The following is an 18,844-nucleotide window of genomic DNA, read 5'->3' on the forward strand; positions in this document are numbered from 1 at the left end:
AGACTTTCAGACAGCTGGCCCGTCGTGCTGGATGAAACACAAGTGTGCAGTTAATGGCATTTAAAGGTGCCCCCGGTTAGGAGTCACCAAAGTTCAGAGCATTAGTGCTAATTTCTCTCCCTCTTTGAGATGCACAAAAGGAGCACAAGAGATGAGGAGCAGCTTGGATCAACAGAGAGATTCTGCATCACAGCTTTCTCCTCAAGTGCTTAATGAAAAGCCAGTCGAGCCACTGTGGAAAGACAGTAATCCCCCTGTCTTCCAGCTCATGGCATTGTCAAGTGTCCTACTGGGAGGGGACATTTGCTTTTCTCTAAAACAGAGGACAAAGGGAGCCAGAGGGAATTTCTTTTCTTCTCTCTTTTTTATGGTTTGGATGCCGCTGCACTTTTCGGGGATCAGTAGAGGGGGCTAGATGGCTTTGGGAGAACCTTTGATATGCTGTCTGTGGCTGCAACAACAAAAAAACCCAGGCAAACAGGAAACTAATGGTAAGTGGGGGATATAATAAAAGGACAGCAAGTTAAGATGAAGTTTGGTGGTTTTAACTCTCATTCTTACACATGACCGTAGCATTATTCTCTCAATTTGAAGGGCCAACGCTGCCTCCCTAAAACTAGCTGATGCCATCTCACGTGTTTGTGCATACCCTACGCTTGTAGCTTTACTTAAGGGTGTCTATAAGCCACAATGCATTCATGCTATGCACCCAGCCTCCCCTCTGTGAACTTTGATTACAGAGTCTGAGCTAATAACATGCTTTACTCCGCCTGCTATAAGCTCTTAATAAATGGCACTGCATGTGCTGCCGTGTCTCTACGTGTGCAGCCGTGTTATTCTTAGCCACGGGGGTAAGGGCCATAAGTGCATATGGCTGCATTAAAGCAAAATATTTTCTCATTTGCCAAATGAAAGGGAAGATGAAAAAGGCTTTGAAAGTTCATTTGATACAGCCCATTAAATGCACAGTAATAAAGACCAGATTGAGTTTTATCATCAAGCACTTTTTCACGGTAAGAAAGGAAGCTAGTGTTTCTGCGAAAAGCCGAATCAATGCACTCTCATTACATTTAGAGGTGTTATGCTTTAAAGGACATAGTAGTTATTGAAGAAAGCATGCAAAGCATGATGGAAAATCATATGTATCTTTCATTCACTAAATGTCTCATCTGATTTTCCACTGTTGCACGTGCCGTTCTCCTCCAGCCAAATACATTTTTTTCCAGGCCTGCACGACGGCCAAGTGGAAGCAATATGCTTGCCCATTCGGTGTCACGGCCGCTAAGCGTTACGAGCGCTGGATGAGGGGGGCTGAGGGATGTCTGTTTGCCATTTATGTGTGACGCTCTGGGTAAAAAAAGACCTTGGAGGCCATTACAGGTCCAAAAGGTCCAAAAGCCCCATATTAAATGCTAACTTGGTTGGGTCTGATTACCCCTGTTTAGAGTTCCTCTCAAAGGAGGCTGTAATTCAAATCAGGGCCCATCTACTTTGATGAGTGGGGTTCCACAGAGGGGACAGACGCCCCTGTTGGGACCGAGGAGAAACATGGGAAGAGGAGTGTGGCCTGTTACATATGCTGCCAACAATAAGGAAACAATTTTTCTCCATGTCTCGGAGCAAACTCGTAAGACAGCATATGTGTTGGCCCTGAGTGCTCGTATTACAGGGGATGTTCCGCCCGCCACATGCCACAGAAAGGTAAGAATGGAAAAGCCGGGTTATAGAGGAAGAGATCAAATACACATCTGGACACAAGGTAGGGTGGAAGAGAAAATACAGACAGGACAGAGCCAAGTTTTGGGAACCTCTCAATCAACAACAGCATTCACTTCACATGGCACAGAAAAAACGTAACTGAGGAATCCAATCTTTTATTTTGCCTTTCTTTTTATCATAACAGTTAGCTTTAAAGGATCAGTTCACTCAAAAATGAGAATTCTGTCATTTACGAAAGCCACACGAAAGCTATTTAAGTCATTACTCCTCATCGGTTGTTAACCACATGATTGAATCAATCATTCGATTCATTAAAAAAGTAAGATTGACTCATTTGCAAATTAAACTTGCCTAATTCTCATTTATTTTCATTATATTCTCATTTAATTTTTCAAGATCTCTCTAGGGGACCTATTATGCAAAAATCACTTTTATAAGGTGTTTGAACACAGTTGGCTGCAGTGTGTGAAAACAACCAGCCTATAATGTTAAAAATCCACCAACTCTTTTTTTTTTTTAATAAAACCAATAAATCATGAACAGTTTCTCCAAACGAGCTGTTTCAGATTCTCCCTCTGTTCACGTCACCGAGGGGAAAAAGTCCCACCCATTTGTGATGCTCTCTGCCCTATTAGCACACACAGCCCTGAGAGAGAAGCTGCAGTCCGCCGTTACTGAAGATATATACAATGTTGGCGCCAAAGAGGCTTTACAAGCATTGTGCTTTGGGATGCACTAAATAAACATTGGAGTCGCCATAAAGTCCCTCATCTGAGTCGTGGACACTGTGGTTAAATTTAATTTTCGAAGGAAATATCCCGGAAAAAACTGTAACGTCCCCTAAATGTTTTGGAACACTTTGTGCGCGAACATCAGCTCCAGACAAAGTATGTATCATGCGTTTGTTTTCCAAATTGCCTTTCTGAAAGAGCTTCTTAGCACTCTGTAAGGCTAACTGCTAAAGCTATCATTGTCTCTGCCTGTTTTCACTGATGCTGCCTTCAAGTGCTATCAGAATGATCGTGAATAGGAATGTGGTAGTTAAAAGTTGCATATGAAAGCAATGTGAGTCGATTGCTTGAAGTTGTCGAGCTCATAATCAGAAGTGGGACTTATAAAGTTTGTAATAGCATGAGACCAGCTATGTTGTTATTTTTATCTCCGGGAGCAACAGCTCATTTTCATTTAAAGCAACATACTCAAAATCAGCCCGTTTGGGCTCGTACCCTAAAAGTGGCAATTTTAACAAGCTATAAAAATTGATCTGTGGGGTATTCTGAGCTAAAATTTCATATATACGCTTGGGGACATCAGAGACTTATTTTAGATCTTGTAAAAAAGGGGCATAATTGGTCCCCTTTAATATACCACTTGTGATTCACAAATAACGAAAGTCACATAGGTTTTGAACAAGACGGTGAGAATAATAGAGGAATTTTCATTTTTGAGTGAACTATTTCTTTAAGACGTTAAAATTGTTTTGTGCAAGACACAAACTAAGCATGCTTTTATATTTATCTCCCCAAAGACCCAGCGATTTATTTGCTCTGATGTGGGTCCAGTTTTCATTTCTACAGACAGACAGCAAGAGGCTTGAGTCATTTTGCACTATAAAAGGAACAAAAGGAGGGTGTGCAAAAGGATATACAATGCTGACAAAATATCTCCTCGATATGTGGAGTTGTGCTGAAGGCTGTAGTGATTTCTAGCTCTTGCCAGCGCCACAATAAGATTCAAAACTCTTTTTCCTCCAAGTACTGCATTCTGGGTGCAGGTTGAGGCCAAAGAACAGACTGTTTCCTCACGTTTTCTTAGCACCATCACTGTTCTCAAAGGCTCCTTCTTTTGTGACTTGACTGAACAGTGTGCAGAGCACGTCCAGACTCATTGCACATTCATACTGGCTGCTACCATATGATACCCTCTTCTGTGCATGTAAACAAATGACCATTCAGTATCCAGCTGACCTACTGTTGAATTAGCACTTTGGTGGGAAGGAAAAATCTGGACTGTTTTAGTTTTAGGGCTCTACATGACCCACATTGTGGCTTGTAATTTTGAAATCTCATATGCACCTGGGCTTAAGGAGTCCAACCGAGCCTTACCTGCGTCTCTGGAATGATGGGGCCGTTCTCGGGTGAGGATCGGAAGAAGGTGGAAAGTGGTGTGGCCACGATGAGAGGGCTGGGTCGAATGAAGCCACTCAGGTCGCAGCTGGGGATGTCGTTTTCCTCTTTCTTCATAACCAGTGTGTCCATTACATAGAAGACATTCCATGGGATCCATACTGTACGGAATTGCGTGAGAAATGGCGCCCGCTCGAAGCTCAGCGTCAGTGATGCTCCACCATTGGCCAGAATGTCAAACCTGCAAAGATGAAACAGGAGTGAACTTATAAATTCCAATATTTATTTTGTACAAAAGTTAACAGAAATTAATATGCACATATAAAAAAAAAACTTAAAGGACTGTCATACGCTCCTCATTAAGTATGGATAATATGCAGGTAATGTACTGCGGAGGTGATAGAGTGAGTAACTGAGATGAATTAGACATGAGAGCTGATGGCTAGACCTGGTTTAATTGTCTCTTCCTTTAACCTTCCTGATCCCAGTGCAGGTCTCCTCTGAGCCCAGTGTTTCTAAGAAGGCACTTTCCTTCCTGACACAGGGCCTTGCTGCGGTGAAAAATGCATGATAATGTGGCTGAGCCTTTTTATCATTGCATTTGTGTAAAAGCCAAAACTCTCCCTCGACTCTCTCGCTCTCTCTGTTGCCATGAGAGACTTATTAGAAAGGAAATGAGTCAGGAACTGAGCGTACTGTCCTATATTCCGATATTTTGCAAAAGCTTCAGGGGGGAAAGCAAGATAGGGAAGAAAATATGCATGTAGAAGCGTAAGAATTCCCTCACGTGTTTGCACACACACACACACACACACACACACACACACACACGAAAGCAGCTCTGAAGGAAAGGCTTCTGGTGATTGGTCTCTAACAGCTGCGTAGCTGGTAGTCTGATTCCCTGTTGGAGTAAGTGGTTGTGGAAGAGGTGTGGGCATGATTATCCACTGCCATTTTACGGTCTGCCCTGGTGTGGTGTTCAAGTGCTGCAACAGCTGACTGAGTGGGCTAATCTCGGACACACTCCCCCTATCTATAGCTTCTCCTTTGCACAATCTCTCTCTCTCTTTCAGTCTGGGTCTCCTCCTTCCAGTCCAAGCTCTTCTATCATCACGTTTTCTATTAAACATATATCTCTGGCAGCCTCTTTCTAATGCCTTTCTCCATCTATCTCTGTGATGTACTGTCAGGGTCAAACTTCACTCTCCTCAGTCCTACGTGTGCTCATGTGCTCTCTTTCTCACTTAAAAGAAAACAACAGTAGAAAAAAAAATCACTCCAAAATTATATCATTTCAAGCCATTAAGATATTTGTTTTTCTGTAAAACATAAAAGAGAATTTTTGAAGAATATCCTGGCCACTCTTTTCCAGATAATGAAAGTGAATGAGAACAGCTGCTGTCAGGTTCCAAAGGCCCTTTTTACACCTGGGGTCCGTTCTTCGTATATGTCGCTAACTCAGTTAGCTGGATTTGATTCTTGACGATTTTGCTTGATCTTGGATTGATTGGTTCCTCAAAGCTCATCCTGGAGTTGCAGTCATAGCAACAGGTCCGTAAACTTAAACCTGCTTTCATGTAAACAGGATTAGATGGCATCTTTTTAAGCAGAATTGATACTTAAAATCTATCACAGCCGCTGCTACTTTATTAGAAGAGTACCCTACTGATGCAGGGACAGTAATTTAAAACAATAATAATTGAAAAATAATATAATGTTGTGTAGTCTATAAAAAGACAGTCAGTTTTACTCATTGAAATATTTATTCATGATAAAATAATTACTTTATAATTGTATTGGAGCTACACACATGCTGTATTAATTTGAGTGGTGACAGATATTATGGGAGTGGCTTGATGGAGAGCAGGAGATGCAGATAACTTGATCTCGACCCTTAAGAAACTTTAATTAATGCTGTCACGTAACATATCTGTTTCAAAGCTAAAAATTAAATGAATGGCTAATTACAACATTAAAATAAAAATGTAAAGCCTGTACAAATACTAGAAATTGTGAATATAAATAATTGGGAATCATGCAAAAATAAATAAATAAATAATAAAATAAAAACAGTGCACATTTCATTTATCTCTTATAACATTTATGTAGTTTTGTTTGCTTGGCTGTTTCCTTATAAAGGTCCAGAAATGTGTCAAGTTTTTCATCAGGTGACTTTATATGATGTCATTATGTTGCTGTCTTGCCACCAGCCAATCGCTGCATTGCTGATTGTGGTTTTGAGTATCGATACATCTGCCCTTCTCAGGGAACACAAGAACACGCAGTAAACTTAATGCAGATATTTTAATCAAATCCGCAAAATCGTTTGAAGAACCAAATTAGCCGGAGATCAGTTATCAGGATTATAAGATCAGGAATCTTTTAAATCATCTCAGATGTAATAAGCAACATACGAAGAACGGGCCCCCTGCATTCAGATGTCTATCTGATCACAAGTGGACAATGCTGAATACAGGTGTGAATGGGGTATAAGTATTTGTGACCGTTTAAAAATAAATGTTTTTCTTTTCACTGGTTTAGGTTTGTATGCGCATAAGCAACAGGAGAAAGTAGAGATAAACAGAATAAAATGGCATATTATAGGAATAAAATAAATAGGTTTAGACCTATGTTGTTTATAACAAATGCCATTATAATTTGTGTTTTATTTTATAATTGTATATATAATATTGTATTATGATTTTTATAGCTACTTATATTTTCTGATTTATATCTTACTCTGTTCTGCAGACCAGTCAAATTTAAAGGATTTGCTGACAACTTATAGGTGACTAATGTTTTTTTCTCTCTTTCTCTCTTATCCATGCAATAAATGTTTTAGAAATAGCTTTGCAGAAAAAAAAACAAACACAAAATTTGGGCAAACAAACTAATTTGAGCATTTGGCTCATATATATATATATATATATATATATATATATATATATATATATATATATAGATAGATATATATATAGATAGATATGATATATATGATATATATATGATATTTTATATCTATCTATTTTCTATCTATCTATCTATCTATCTATCTATCTATCTATCTATCTATCTATCTATCTATCTATATACAGTGGTGTGAAAAAGTGTTGGCCCCCTTCCTGATTTTTTATTTTATTACATGTTTGTCACACTTTAATGTTTCAGATCAACAGACACATTTAAATATTAATCAAAGATAACACAAGTAAACACAACATGCACTTTTTTATTATGAAGGGAAAACAAAATCCAAACCCACATGGCCCTGTGTGAAAAAGTGCTTGCCCCCTAAACCTAATAACTGGTTGGGCCACCCTTAGCAGCAACGACTGCAATCAAGCATTTGCAATAACTTGCAATGAGTCTCTTACAGCGCTGTGGAGGAATTTTGGCCCACTCATCTTGGCAGAATTGTTGTAATTCAGCCACATTGGAGGGTTTTTGAGCATGAACCGCCTTTTTAAGGTCATGCCACAGCATCTCAATAGGATTCAGGTCAGGAATTTGACTAGGCCACTCCAAAGTCTTCATTTTGTTTTTCTTCAGCCAGTCAGAGGTGGATTTGCTGGTGTGTTTTGGATCATTGTCCTGCTGCAGAACAGATGGCCGGACATTGTCCTTCAGGATTTTTTAGTAGACAGCTGCATTCATGGTTCCATTTATCACAGCAAGTCTTCCAGGTCCTGAAGCAGCAAAACAGCCCCAGACCACCACACTACCACCACCATATTTTACTGTTGGTATGATGTTCTTTTTCTGAAATGCTGTGTTAATTTTACGCCAGATGTAATGGGACACACACCTTCCAAAAAGTTAAACTTTTGTCTCGTCAGTCCACAGAGTATTTTCCCAAAAGTCTTGGGGATCATCAAGATGTTTTCTGGCAAAACTGAGACAAGCCTTTGTTCTTTTCACTCAGCAGTGGTTTTCGTCTTGGAACTCTGCCATGCAGGCCATTTTTGCCCAGTCTCTTTCTTATGGTGGAGTCATGAACACTGACCTTAACTGAGGCAAGTGAGGCCTGCAGTTCTTTAGATGTTGTTGTGGGGTCTTTTGTAACCTCTTGGATGAGTCGTTGCTGCGCTCTTGGGATAATTTTGGTCGGCCGACCACTCCTGGGAAGGTTCACCACTGTTCCATGTTTTCGCCATTGTGGATCTCACTGTGGTTCGCTGCAGTCCCAAAGCTTTAGAAATGGCTTTATAACTTTTTCCAGACTGATAAATCTCAATTACTTTCTTTCTCATTTGTTCCTGAATTTCTTTGGATCTCAACATGATGTGTAGCTTTTGAGGATCTTTTGGTCTACTTCACTTTGTCAGGCAGGTCCTATTTAAGTGATTTCTTGATTGCGAACAGGTGTGGCAGTAGTCAGGCCTGGGTGTGGCTAGAGAAACTGAACTCAGGTGTGATAAACCACAGTTATGTTTTAACATACATACTTTACATACACCTTTCAGAATCTGTAAAATGTTAATTATTTTACCAAAATAAGAGGTATCATATAAAATACATGTTATTGTTTATTTAGTACTGACCTGAATAAGATATTTCACATAAAAGATGTTTACTTATAGTCCACAAGAGAAAATAATAGTTGGAGAGATCACGTGACCCACCGATGGCAATGGCAGTATAGTTCGACAGCTCCCTGACTCGGTACCCTTAATCTGTTTTTTTCTCAGTAAAACTATCAGTATTCGGTTAGCTTTTGAGTGTTTTCTAAAGGAGCTACGAATGAAGATGGCAAAACGTCAATTGACACTGGCTTCGCCAGAAAAAAGCGAGTTAAAGATCCTAATTATGTTCCTGAAGGGGAACTTCGGGCCATTGTTGCCGACGAGTTAAAGATGCACCTTAGTCTCGTCAGGGAACTGTTTAAGGAACAATTCGCTCCAATTGCTGATAGACTTGGAGTTCTGGAAGAAGATGTTCGTCTGATAAGAAACAACTTTGACAACATGCAAACAGCTCTTCGTCACGCAAAAAAAGACACCGTGGAGGTCAAGCTGGCAGTGGACTCTCTTCAGGAAAAGTTCGCGAGAATCGAAGATAAAAGTCGCCAGTCCAATATCCGTCTAGTGGGGCTGAAAGAAGGAGTAGAAGGAGATGACCCTCTGGGATTTATACAGAATCATCTTCCTAAATGGATTCCCTCTCTTGCTGGCAAAGAAATGGAGATCGAAAGAGCCCACTGTATTTACAGTGGCGAACGTTCGAAATCAACCCCTCGTACATTCATCTTCAAGATGCTGCGTTATCGAGACCGGAATTCAATCCTGAATGGAGCCCGAAGCGCTGGACAAATTCTTCATATGGGAGCGCCGCTGATTTTTTTCCCAGACTTTTTACTTTCTGGTCCTCCCATCTTAGTGGTTGGTGTGAGTTGCTTTTCTCTTTTTAATATATGGCTATAAATATTTTGTCATGGAACGTCAATGGGTTAAACAGCCCTGTTAAGCGAACCAAATGCTTAGATTACCTAAGAAGCAAAAAGGTCTCTATTGCTCTTATACAAGAGTCACATTTGAAATAAGTGGACGTGCATCGCTTTCAAAATAGATATTTTAAAGTGATATCTGCCTCTTCGGCTGTTAACAAAACTAAAGGGGTGCTGATAGTTATTAAACGTAATAGTGGTTTTTCAATTATAAGAACCGGTGGAGATACAGAAGGCCGAATCACTTACGCTGTTGTTTCCTTAAATAATACTAATTATGCTTTTATGTCTATATATGCACCCACCCGAGGGTGATAACTCATTTTTTCAAGAATTACTACGTTTAGTTGTGAGTTTAGAGGACTGTCTTGTGGTGTTAGGGGGCGATTTTAACGCGGTGTTGGATCTCCAGTTGGATAGATCTCATGTCTCTAAGTCTGATTCAGTGATCTCTGGATGTTTTAATTCCTTTTTGCGACACTCTAATATATGCGACGTTTGGCGTTTACAAAATGATGGGGCTAGGGATTATACATTCTTTTCAGCTCGTCATAAGAGTTATTCAAGGATTGATTATCTACTTATGTCCCCTTCATTGATTCCCTATATTAGTAAAGTTAATATTCTACCGATTCTTTTATCTGATCATTCTCCGATAACTACATCTTTAACCCCAGCATCATTGGGCACTAAATGCAATCGATGGAGATTTAATACCTCCTTGTTACAGGACTGTACATTTGTGTCTGAGTTACGCAGCTCCTTGATGGAGTTTTTACAGATTAACAGAGATTCAGCCTCTGACCCCCAAGTATTATGGGAAACCACTAAATGTTTTATTAGAGGTAAATGTATAAGTTTTTCGTCCTTTAATAAAAAGCGTAGGGAGAGCCGCAAATTTGAATTAGAAAAACAAATTGATCTACTAGAAAAGGAATTAAAAAATAACTTTTGTGAGACCAAAACCAAAATAGTAAATGTCCTTAAATCGGAATTAAAATCCATATATTTACATAGAGCTGAATTCATCATACATCGTACTAGACAATCATATTATTTCCATGGAGAACGGTCTTCCAAGCTGTTGGCTTTGAGGTTGAAAGATAATGAATCTAAGACTAGTATATCAGCTATTAGACATGAGGGCTCAGTATACACTCAACCTAAGGATGTAAATAGGGTATTTGGAAACTACTACCAACTTTTGTACACTTCAGAATCCAACTCTGACCCAACAAACTTTGATTTATTCCTTAAACAGTTAAATCTACCTAAATTAAATGACTCTCAGCGCAACATATTGGATAGCCCTTTGACAATCGAGGAATTAAAATCCGCCTTGGATTGCATGAGTAATAATAAAGCCCCTGGGCTAGATGGGATTCCCCCAGAGTTACTGAAGATATTATGGGACATAATAGCGCCTTTGATTCTTAATTCTCTTAACTTTGCGTTAGAAAAAGGGGCTTTACATAGGGACCAAACTACAGCTTTAATAACTTTGCTACTGAAGAAAGGTAAGGATCCACTTGAATGCTCTAGCTACAGGCCAATTAGCCTTCTATCCACAGATTCAAAGCTGTTGGCAAAGGTCCTGGCCTTAAGATTGGATCGATGTATAGGAGATTTGATTACCTATGATCAATCAGGTTTTCTAAGGGGGAGATTTGCTGCAGACAATATACGTAGGCTTCTGCATATTATTCAACAAGCAGACTCATATACAGCTTCCTCTGCAATTCTTTCTCTGGATGCAGAGAAAGCATTCGACAGAATTGAGTGGAGCTTTTTGTGGTCTGTCTTAGAATATTTTGAGTTTGGCTCCTTTTTTCTACAAGCAGTCAAAACTATTTATTCTAAATGCTCAGCCAGAGTAATCACTGGTTCTTCTATCTCCCCTTCCTTTTATCTTGGCAGGGGCACTCGTCAAGGCTGTCCCTTGTCACCCTTGCTTTTTAATTTGTCATTAGAGCCTTTGGCCCAAGCAATCAGACAATGTTCTGCAATAGTTCCAATAAGTTGTATGAATACATCCCATAAAATATCACTCTATGCTGATGATGTTTTGTTGTATATATCAAACATCACAGACTCGGTTAAGGAATGCTTAAAATTATTTGATACATTCGGTAAACTGTCTGGTTACAAGATTAATTGGAACAAATCCATACTTATGCCCCTTAATTTAGCTGCTAAATCAGAGATTCAGAATTTACCCACTACAATTCCTGTCAGCGACCAATTTAATTATCTTGGAATCAGAGTTTTTCCTTCATTATCTCACATTTCCAAGTGGAACTATCAGTCTCTTCTGGACAAGATTAAGAGCGATCTTCTGTGTTGGTCTCCACTCTGTCTGGCTCTTCATGGAAGGATAGCCACTGTTAAGATGAATATACTTCCGAGGCTAAGCTTTTTATTTTCAGTGTTACCTCTGACACCAGCTACTGGCTATTTTAATGAGATCAATAAAGTAGTATCCAAATTCTTGTGGAATAATAAACGGCCTAGAATTCGTTTTAAATCGATGCACCGGCTAAAACCTCATGGTGGCTTATCCCTACCAGATTTTTGGTCCTATTATTTATCATACCAGATGAGACCACTTAGGACATGGCTAGATGTTGACTCCCCTGTCCCATGGCGGGCTTTAGAAACTAATATTATTTACCCATTGCGTCTACAGGATTTACCCTTTACGGGAATATTGAAGAAAGTTTTGGAAAAGTTTGGTCCAATTATATGCCATTCTATCAAAACCTGGAAAGCAGCAGAGAAGATTATGGGAGCTTCAGATTCTTACAGTGACTCTACCCCCATTTGGCATAATAATAATCTTTGTACTGGCAACAAACCGTTCGTTTCCAAATGCTGGACTGAATGTGGTATCTACACTTTAAAAGACCTGTACAACGATTATGGGCTTAAGTCCTTTCAGATCCTAAAGGATGAGTTCTCGCTCCCAGGATTTTCCTTTTTTCTGTATTTAAGATTAAGATCTGCACTGAAAGCTTACGGAGTACCCTGGTCGATTAAAATATCGGTAACACTTTATTATAACGTCCAGTTATAAGTCATTTATAAGTGATTAGTTAATGATTAACTAATCATTTACAAAACATTCATAAGCGATTAATAAGTGATATGCTAACAATTTGTGTATGTTTTGTTAATTCATTTAAAAGTCATTTACAAGTAATTAGCTAATGATGAACTAATCATTTACAAAACATAACTATACATTCAAAAATGATTAAGTAATATGCTAACGATTTATAAATCTGTCATAAGTTATCTTTATAAATAGCATCATGAAATAATTAAACACATCCTTAATGGTTAATAGTTACTAGTTTATATATTATTAATCACTTATAAATCATTGAAATGTCAACATTGTACTATTATCTCAATAAACATTATAAATCATTTACAGAGCTTTCTGCATCCCCTAATCTAAAGTGTAAACTACTCATCAGTTGTAAATGTTTTACAAACCTTCCAGGTTACAGGTTGTTTGTGAATATATATATATATATTTACGCACACACGACTGGAAACCATAAAGTTTGTAAAACATTTACAACTGATGATTAGTTTACACTTTATATAGATATATATATATATATATATATATATATATATATATATATATAAATTGTGTTATTATTTCACAAATATTAGATCAAATTATCAATAAGAAGACCCTCTATATATATATAGAAAACATGGAAAATTATATAAAAAAGCACATTTAAAAAATAACTATAATAATAAAATATAAATGACGTTAAAACAACAGTCTTGTGAGCTGCATTTAAAATCTTCTGAAGCTATCATAGATTTTTGTGATAAACAGAATCGAAATTTAAGACTGCACTACAAATGTAATGCTCAAATCAAATATGGCACCTTTAGATGTTTTGCATCACGTCTGACGCCAATGATACCTTTTGTGTGCCACAGAAGAAAGTAAGTCATACCAGTTAGGACCGACATGCTGGTGAGTTAATAATGACAGAATTTTCATTTTTCATTCAGCTATTCTTTAAAGACTTGAAATGACCCCATTCAGACCACCAGCTGCACCAAAAACACCTTTTCAGTGATTCTATCTTTAATTACACTGAATTCAATTAAATGGCAAACCTTACTTCATTTCCTCTCTGCTTGATTGCTGCCTTTCAGCCATTTAGCACTGACACATGACAGTATATGATGGCAGGTCCTAACAGTCCACTCTCCTTGAACAAAGATGTCTGCCTAAAGAGTTTGCTGGTTACAGTTGTGAGGCCTTCATGATTGCGGTGCTGCTGCTTCTTAATAACACTGGGATTGGTTTAACAGTATGGGAGAGTGCGGCCCATTGGCTGATTGATTCCACCCTTGTAAATCCAATTTTAAACAGGCCGTTTGCTAAAGCACTGCTTCCTGAAGCAATGCCTGCCATTTTCATGAGATGATCTTGGTAGATAAAACAGCACGGTATAAAACACATGCATGCACACACAAACTGTTGTGGAGCCATAAGAGGTTGTGTATTCAATCAAAGTTTTCACACATTTAGGTATGTTTTATGCATAAGTACTAAACATAACTAAACAGATGGTTTTGGTGCCATCTGTACTCTGTGCTGTATTATGACATTCAGTCATTCAAGGACAGGAACACTATGGAAGTGTATATAGGATGTGTGTCTGCTTATGTTTTCAACCTACATGCCATCCTGCCGTGTGATGGTGAATCCGTGGTCTGGGTAGTGCACAAAGGACACGTTGACTCCAATCAGGGGCGTACCATCTGCAGTGAGCACCTGCCCTCTGATAATGGACACCAGGCTGCAAAACAAACACGCATGGTTGGTAAGAAACCCACACACACTATTAATATGATTTACAGCATGACTGAACATGGATTCCCTAAGCTTTAAAATGTCTAATCCACTGTAAATAACTAGAAAGCACACAAAGTCTGTCTCTCTCACAAATGCACGCACACACATACACACGCACTCTATGCTTATTTATGTGACACTTGTGCCCCCATCTCTATAGACAGTCATAATTCAGTCCCCTAAAGGCTCCAGTGGGATTCTTATGTCCTCAATTCCCAAGGCAGATTCTCTTCCGTGGAGCTTCATAAGGATCGATGTGGGCAAAGCTTTTGTTTGAAGAACTGTAACTTTCCCACAGGGGAATAAATAGCTAAAATACTTAGAAATCCTGCATTGTCAATTACATTTTTTAAATAAGCGTTTCTCTTTCAAATCGCACACCACAAAAAACAAACAAAAACAAACCAAAGGGTGCAACAGAACTGAACTGAACAAAGGGGTTACATGATATATTCATATATTAAAAATATATGCAAATATTCAGCAAATATTCATGTATAAAATCAATTTCAATTAATTTAATATTAATTGGCAAGGCTAATTCAATTAATTTTTTATTTTTTTTTAAATCAACTAACAGTTCTAAGAAAATAACAAAGCCACCAAAAGAATTAAAGCTTGGGTTGTTTTGGGCAGAAAGTGACTTCCTTGTTGAGGACACCTTGCTCTAATTATTGGCTGATTTTTTTCAGGTCATTGCTGTTTTTCTTGGGGCCTAATCAGCAGTGCAGCAGTGAATCAAAGTATGGCGTCACCCCTCACTTGGAGCTGGGATAAAGGAAGTGTGGAAATGACCCTAGGGTCACAGACACAGGAATACATTCCATAAATAAGCTGCCGTTTCTCATGATGTGACCGTAACTCAGAAATCCCATTTGCTTTGTGAGAGATAATAAAACAATAGTGTCCAGTGTTAGTTGCCACAGCCTGAGTGTCCTAAAAGCATGCTGTAATTCACCCTCCTCAGCGTTGTATTTCTGTCTCGTTTGCACGTCACACTCGCTACTCGCTTTGCATGTCTTCCACATGCTCTGAGAGGACTCAAAACCAAGGTTAATATTGCTTACTCAAACTGTTATGAAGATAAAAGCAAGAAGTAAAAAACTATTTTTTGTTAACTAAAAATGAAAAAAACAAAAAACAAATGTGTACTACTCTAAACAACACTAAAAAAACAATAGATACTGTAAAAATACTGTAATGTACTCATTAATTAAACTAAACTGAAAAAACAGTAATTTAATATATTTCAAATACACAACCAATTTCACAACCTATGTTTTGAGATCATACACAGCCCATGACAGCTTTCCCTTTCTGCCTTTTCCTCTCTCTAAGAATAACCTTCATGATGTTGCCATCACAAGGATTATGGCTGGATCCAGGTGGACATCTACCAAGGTGCCCAAGGTTATTCACTTCATTCTTAAAGGGATCACACAGATGATCTTGTCCGCTCTTCTCCGGACCGATGACCCTCTCAATGCTCCAGTTGTTTTCCATCCAAACCTCGCTGCTTAAAACACCTTCCATTTTGCCAACATGCACCACGCAGAAGCTTAATCTGCTTAAAAGGTCCCTTAGTGCTGGGATGCATGTAACAAAATGAAAACAAGACATTTTCATGTACACAGGCAGGGGTTTGCTGAGCTAGGCGTTCAAGTGAACGGACGGCTGAAGATGACATAGAAGAAACATCTGGAGAGAGGCTGCTGGGATATACAGGGTATGTGACAGATACTTAATTCTGGAAAATTGAGGAGCTGGCACTTTTGCTCCAGTGGCGTGTTGTTTTACAATGTTTATGCTGCGAATCAATAGGTAGTTACCCTAAGGAAACACACAAACAGCAACTGTTTCTTAGCGGAATTTTCTTTGAAACCTGTTTGAGCCAGAAGGCAGAATGTGGAGATAAATATAACCGGATTCACAATATATCGGCATATCTTCAGTCAGTCAAAATATATATCTGTTCCATGTCCTTTTATCACCATTTGTCGTTTTTTGTCCAGGAGAAAAACCTACAAATCAAACTGAACTTTACAATGAATACAAAAACCAGAGCCTGTAATGTTTACTTAAAACATTTATATTATTTAGCGAGCGATTATTCTATTTTATCATGAGCTGGGAGGATGAGGGAGTCTAGTACACATGGTTTGCGTTACATTCAATGACTGCCAAACAAGCTCTCCAGCCAAAATGACCGATATTCTGTGCAGATGTGCCCCGCGTGGGTTTGTGCATTTTCTTTTTAAATCACATTAGTCTACACCTCCCTTTATCAGATCAGTCTTTATCTTGCCACAGAGGTACTTAAAGGTTTAATGTTCTCACATATGGGGCACCGGCATTGGGCCTATTAAACTCTTTGTTGTAGCTAATCGTGTTATCTGTCATGACCGAATCACAGTTGCCAAGCAATTTTTGAGAGTAATCGAGCTAACTTCAATGTTATTTCCATCTTAACAGAACATGTGCATTGAGTTATGCATAGAAGGCTGGGGAAGAGATAAACAAACTGATCGTTATTGCATTATTATCACGTATCAGTCAAATTGAAACGTGACTGAGCATTTGTGGTTAATTCCAGGTTTCCATATTAGTTTACTCACTCACTGACACAATACAAAGGAAATTAGGTTAAAAGCACAAAAAACAAAGAGGGACTTGAAATAGCAACAGGTGCTTAATTGACAGAGCAAAAGGAATGAGCAAGGTAAAACGGAGCCATGAAAGCAGCTGACCATGACAACTAAGAAATGATTATATTCATTCAAGCAAACAGAGAAAAGATGCTTCAGAAAAACCCATGCTCTGGATGTGACAACATAATTAATAGCACTGCTTATTCAAGCGGGCTATTATCAGATCTAACATCTCTTTCCAATAACCGTTATGGTGCTCTCACATACACAATGCAAATCGAGGCACATAATTTGTAAATTACACTTTAATGCAACTTCAGAAAATCTTTCTCTCTGTAACCTGGGTCACATAGTTCTTATGAGGTTTTGTCAGCACATCTGTTTCCATGGCAAATGTATGAAGTCTTTAAGAGGGCTGTTAGGAGCAGTTGTGGGGAGTCATTTAAAAAATGTTTTTATGGTGGTAATATGGTCTCTGGAAAGCAGAAACTGAAGGATTATAACAAAACGAGACTATTCCATCTATATCATCTGACATCAGGTCAGCCAATCAATTGTAATTAATGAAATAATTAGACATGTGCAATCAATAAAATTTACATCACAAGCTGTCATGAACAAGTGCTGCTCCTCAGTATTTTGTGATTATTTTTTAAGGTTTAGCTATGCCAGTAATTTTCCACTGGCCTCACCACAAATATGGTAAATACTGTTTTTTTTTTTTTTTTTACATTTTTCTTAAACTTAATTTAGTTAATTAAATGAAATGTTTTTAATTAAACAAATATGATTTTATAAATATATATTTTTGAAAATATAAAAAAATATATAAAAAAAAATTAATATCTAAAAAACCCTCCTATTTGGACAGCTATATAATTTTTTTTCTGGAAATGATATGGCATATGGTGTGAACCATGCTGATTTGTTTATAATCTTCTTTTATTCCAACTGATCTAAGAAGAATCACAATGATTCTTGTAATCTGTCATCTAGATGGATTACTTCATTGACTTTTTGAACTCTGCACAATAACATTCAATACATCACAAAAAACCCAGTGGACTGGTATTAAATATGTTTACATGATCAATGTAAGATGAAGTTCATCACTTGCCTGATAAAACCTGGGCCTCTGGGGCATCGTTATTGTTAAGCACTGATACACTCCTCACTAGTTGAGGTTTAATTTGCTCATTGCAGCAAACACACATCACACAGTCCTACCTTCTGTTAAAGGGGTTGTCTCCGTTAATGACATGAGTGCTCTCTGGGCCAATGAGGAAGCTGATTTGCTGATAAAATGACTGGGCGGCTTGCTGTGGGCTTGCGGGTTGGTTCTGGCTGATGATGTCGATGGGGTCAGGAGAGCCGCGGCAGAAGGGCTGAGTCTGACACGAGCTCTGCAGGCAGCAGTCCGGATCCATACAGTCCACCAGGCCATCTGCACACAATGCACATAAAAAATATGAGGTGCTATGTGTTAAAAAGTCTTATAGTATATCCTGTGTCCTAGCTCACTACTGATAGTGTAAGAGAAGTAAAACCTTTTTTTGTCTATGCTTCATACACCATCCACCCATTTGTTCTGTCACCTTTAGGGTCAAAGACATGACTGCAATATCCTCTCTTGCTTCTTTTACACTGCCAATATTATCTCTCTCTCCTCTATCAGTAAATACCTGGTTAATGCTTTGTGTGGAAATGCGATCTGATCTCCCGCAGGTAAGTGCCATAAACCTTTGCCATCCGTCTCAGCTAGTTTATAAAAAGCCCTGTGTACATCTGGCATACCGTCACAGGGGAGTTGTAAAAGAACACATGTGCAAACACACACACATGGAAAGACGCGCTTTTGTTGCGCTAATCAGTATGAGACCAATTCTTTTTACTGCACCCTGAGCTGACACTGCTCTGGTGAGATAGAGACAGAGTGTCTCACTGTTTGTTTTGCCTTACGAGTGTCCCGGCACCCCCTGCCAAATGCACCATGCAACTTCATGTGAGATCTGGA

The 18,844-nt window shown here is 38.6% G+C and overlaps 1 protein-coding gene across 3 annotated transcripts in view; it reads right to left on the reverse strand.

Moving 5' to 3' along the window:
• Positions 1–18,844, reverse strand: part of LOC306874087 (teneurin-3) — a 238,565-nt gene that overhangs the window by 39,044 nt on the left and 180,677 nt on the right. For all 3 annotated transcript variants that reach the window (XM_079423825.1, XM_079423827.1, XM_079423826.1), the window contains 3 exons: positions 18,058–18,274; positions 14,007–14,126; positions 3,825–4,086 (listed from right to left, as the gene is read on the reverse strand). In XM_079423825.1, coding sequence (XP_079279951.1) covers positions 3,825–4,086; positions 14,007–14,126; positions 18,058–18,274 — 599 coding nt within the window. The remainder of the gene's footprint in view (positions 1–3,824; positions 4,087–14,006; positions 14,127–18,057; positions 18,275–18,844) is intronic.

The sequence above is a fragment of the Barbus barbus genome, assembly GCF_936440315.1.
Source record: "Barbus barbus genome assembly, chromosome: 8".
In the NCBI taxonomy this organism is placed as follows: Eukaryota; Metazoa; Chordata; class Actinopteri; order Cypriniformes; family Cyprinidae; genus Barbus; species Barbus barbus.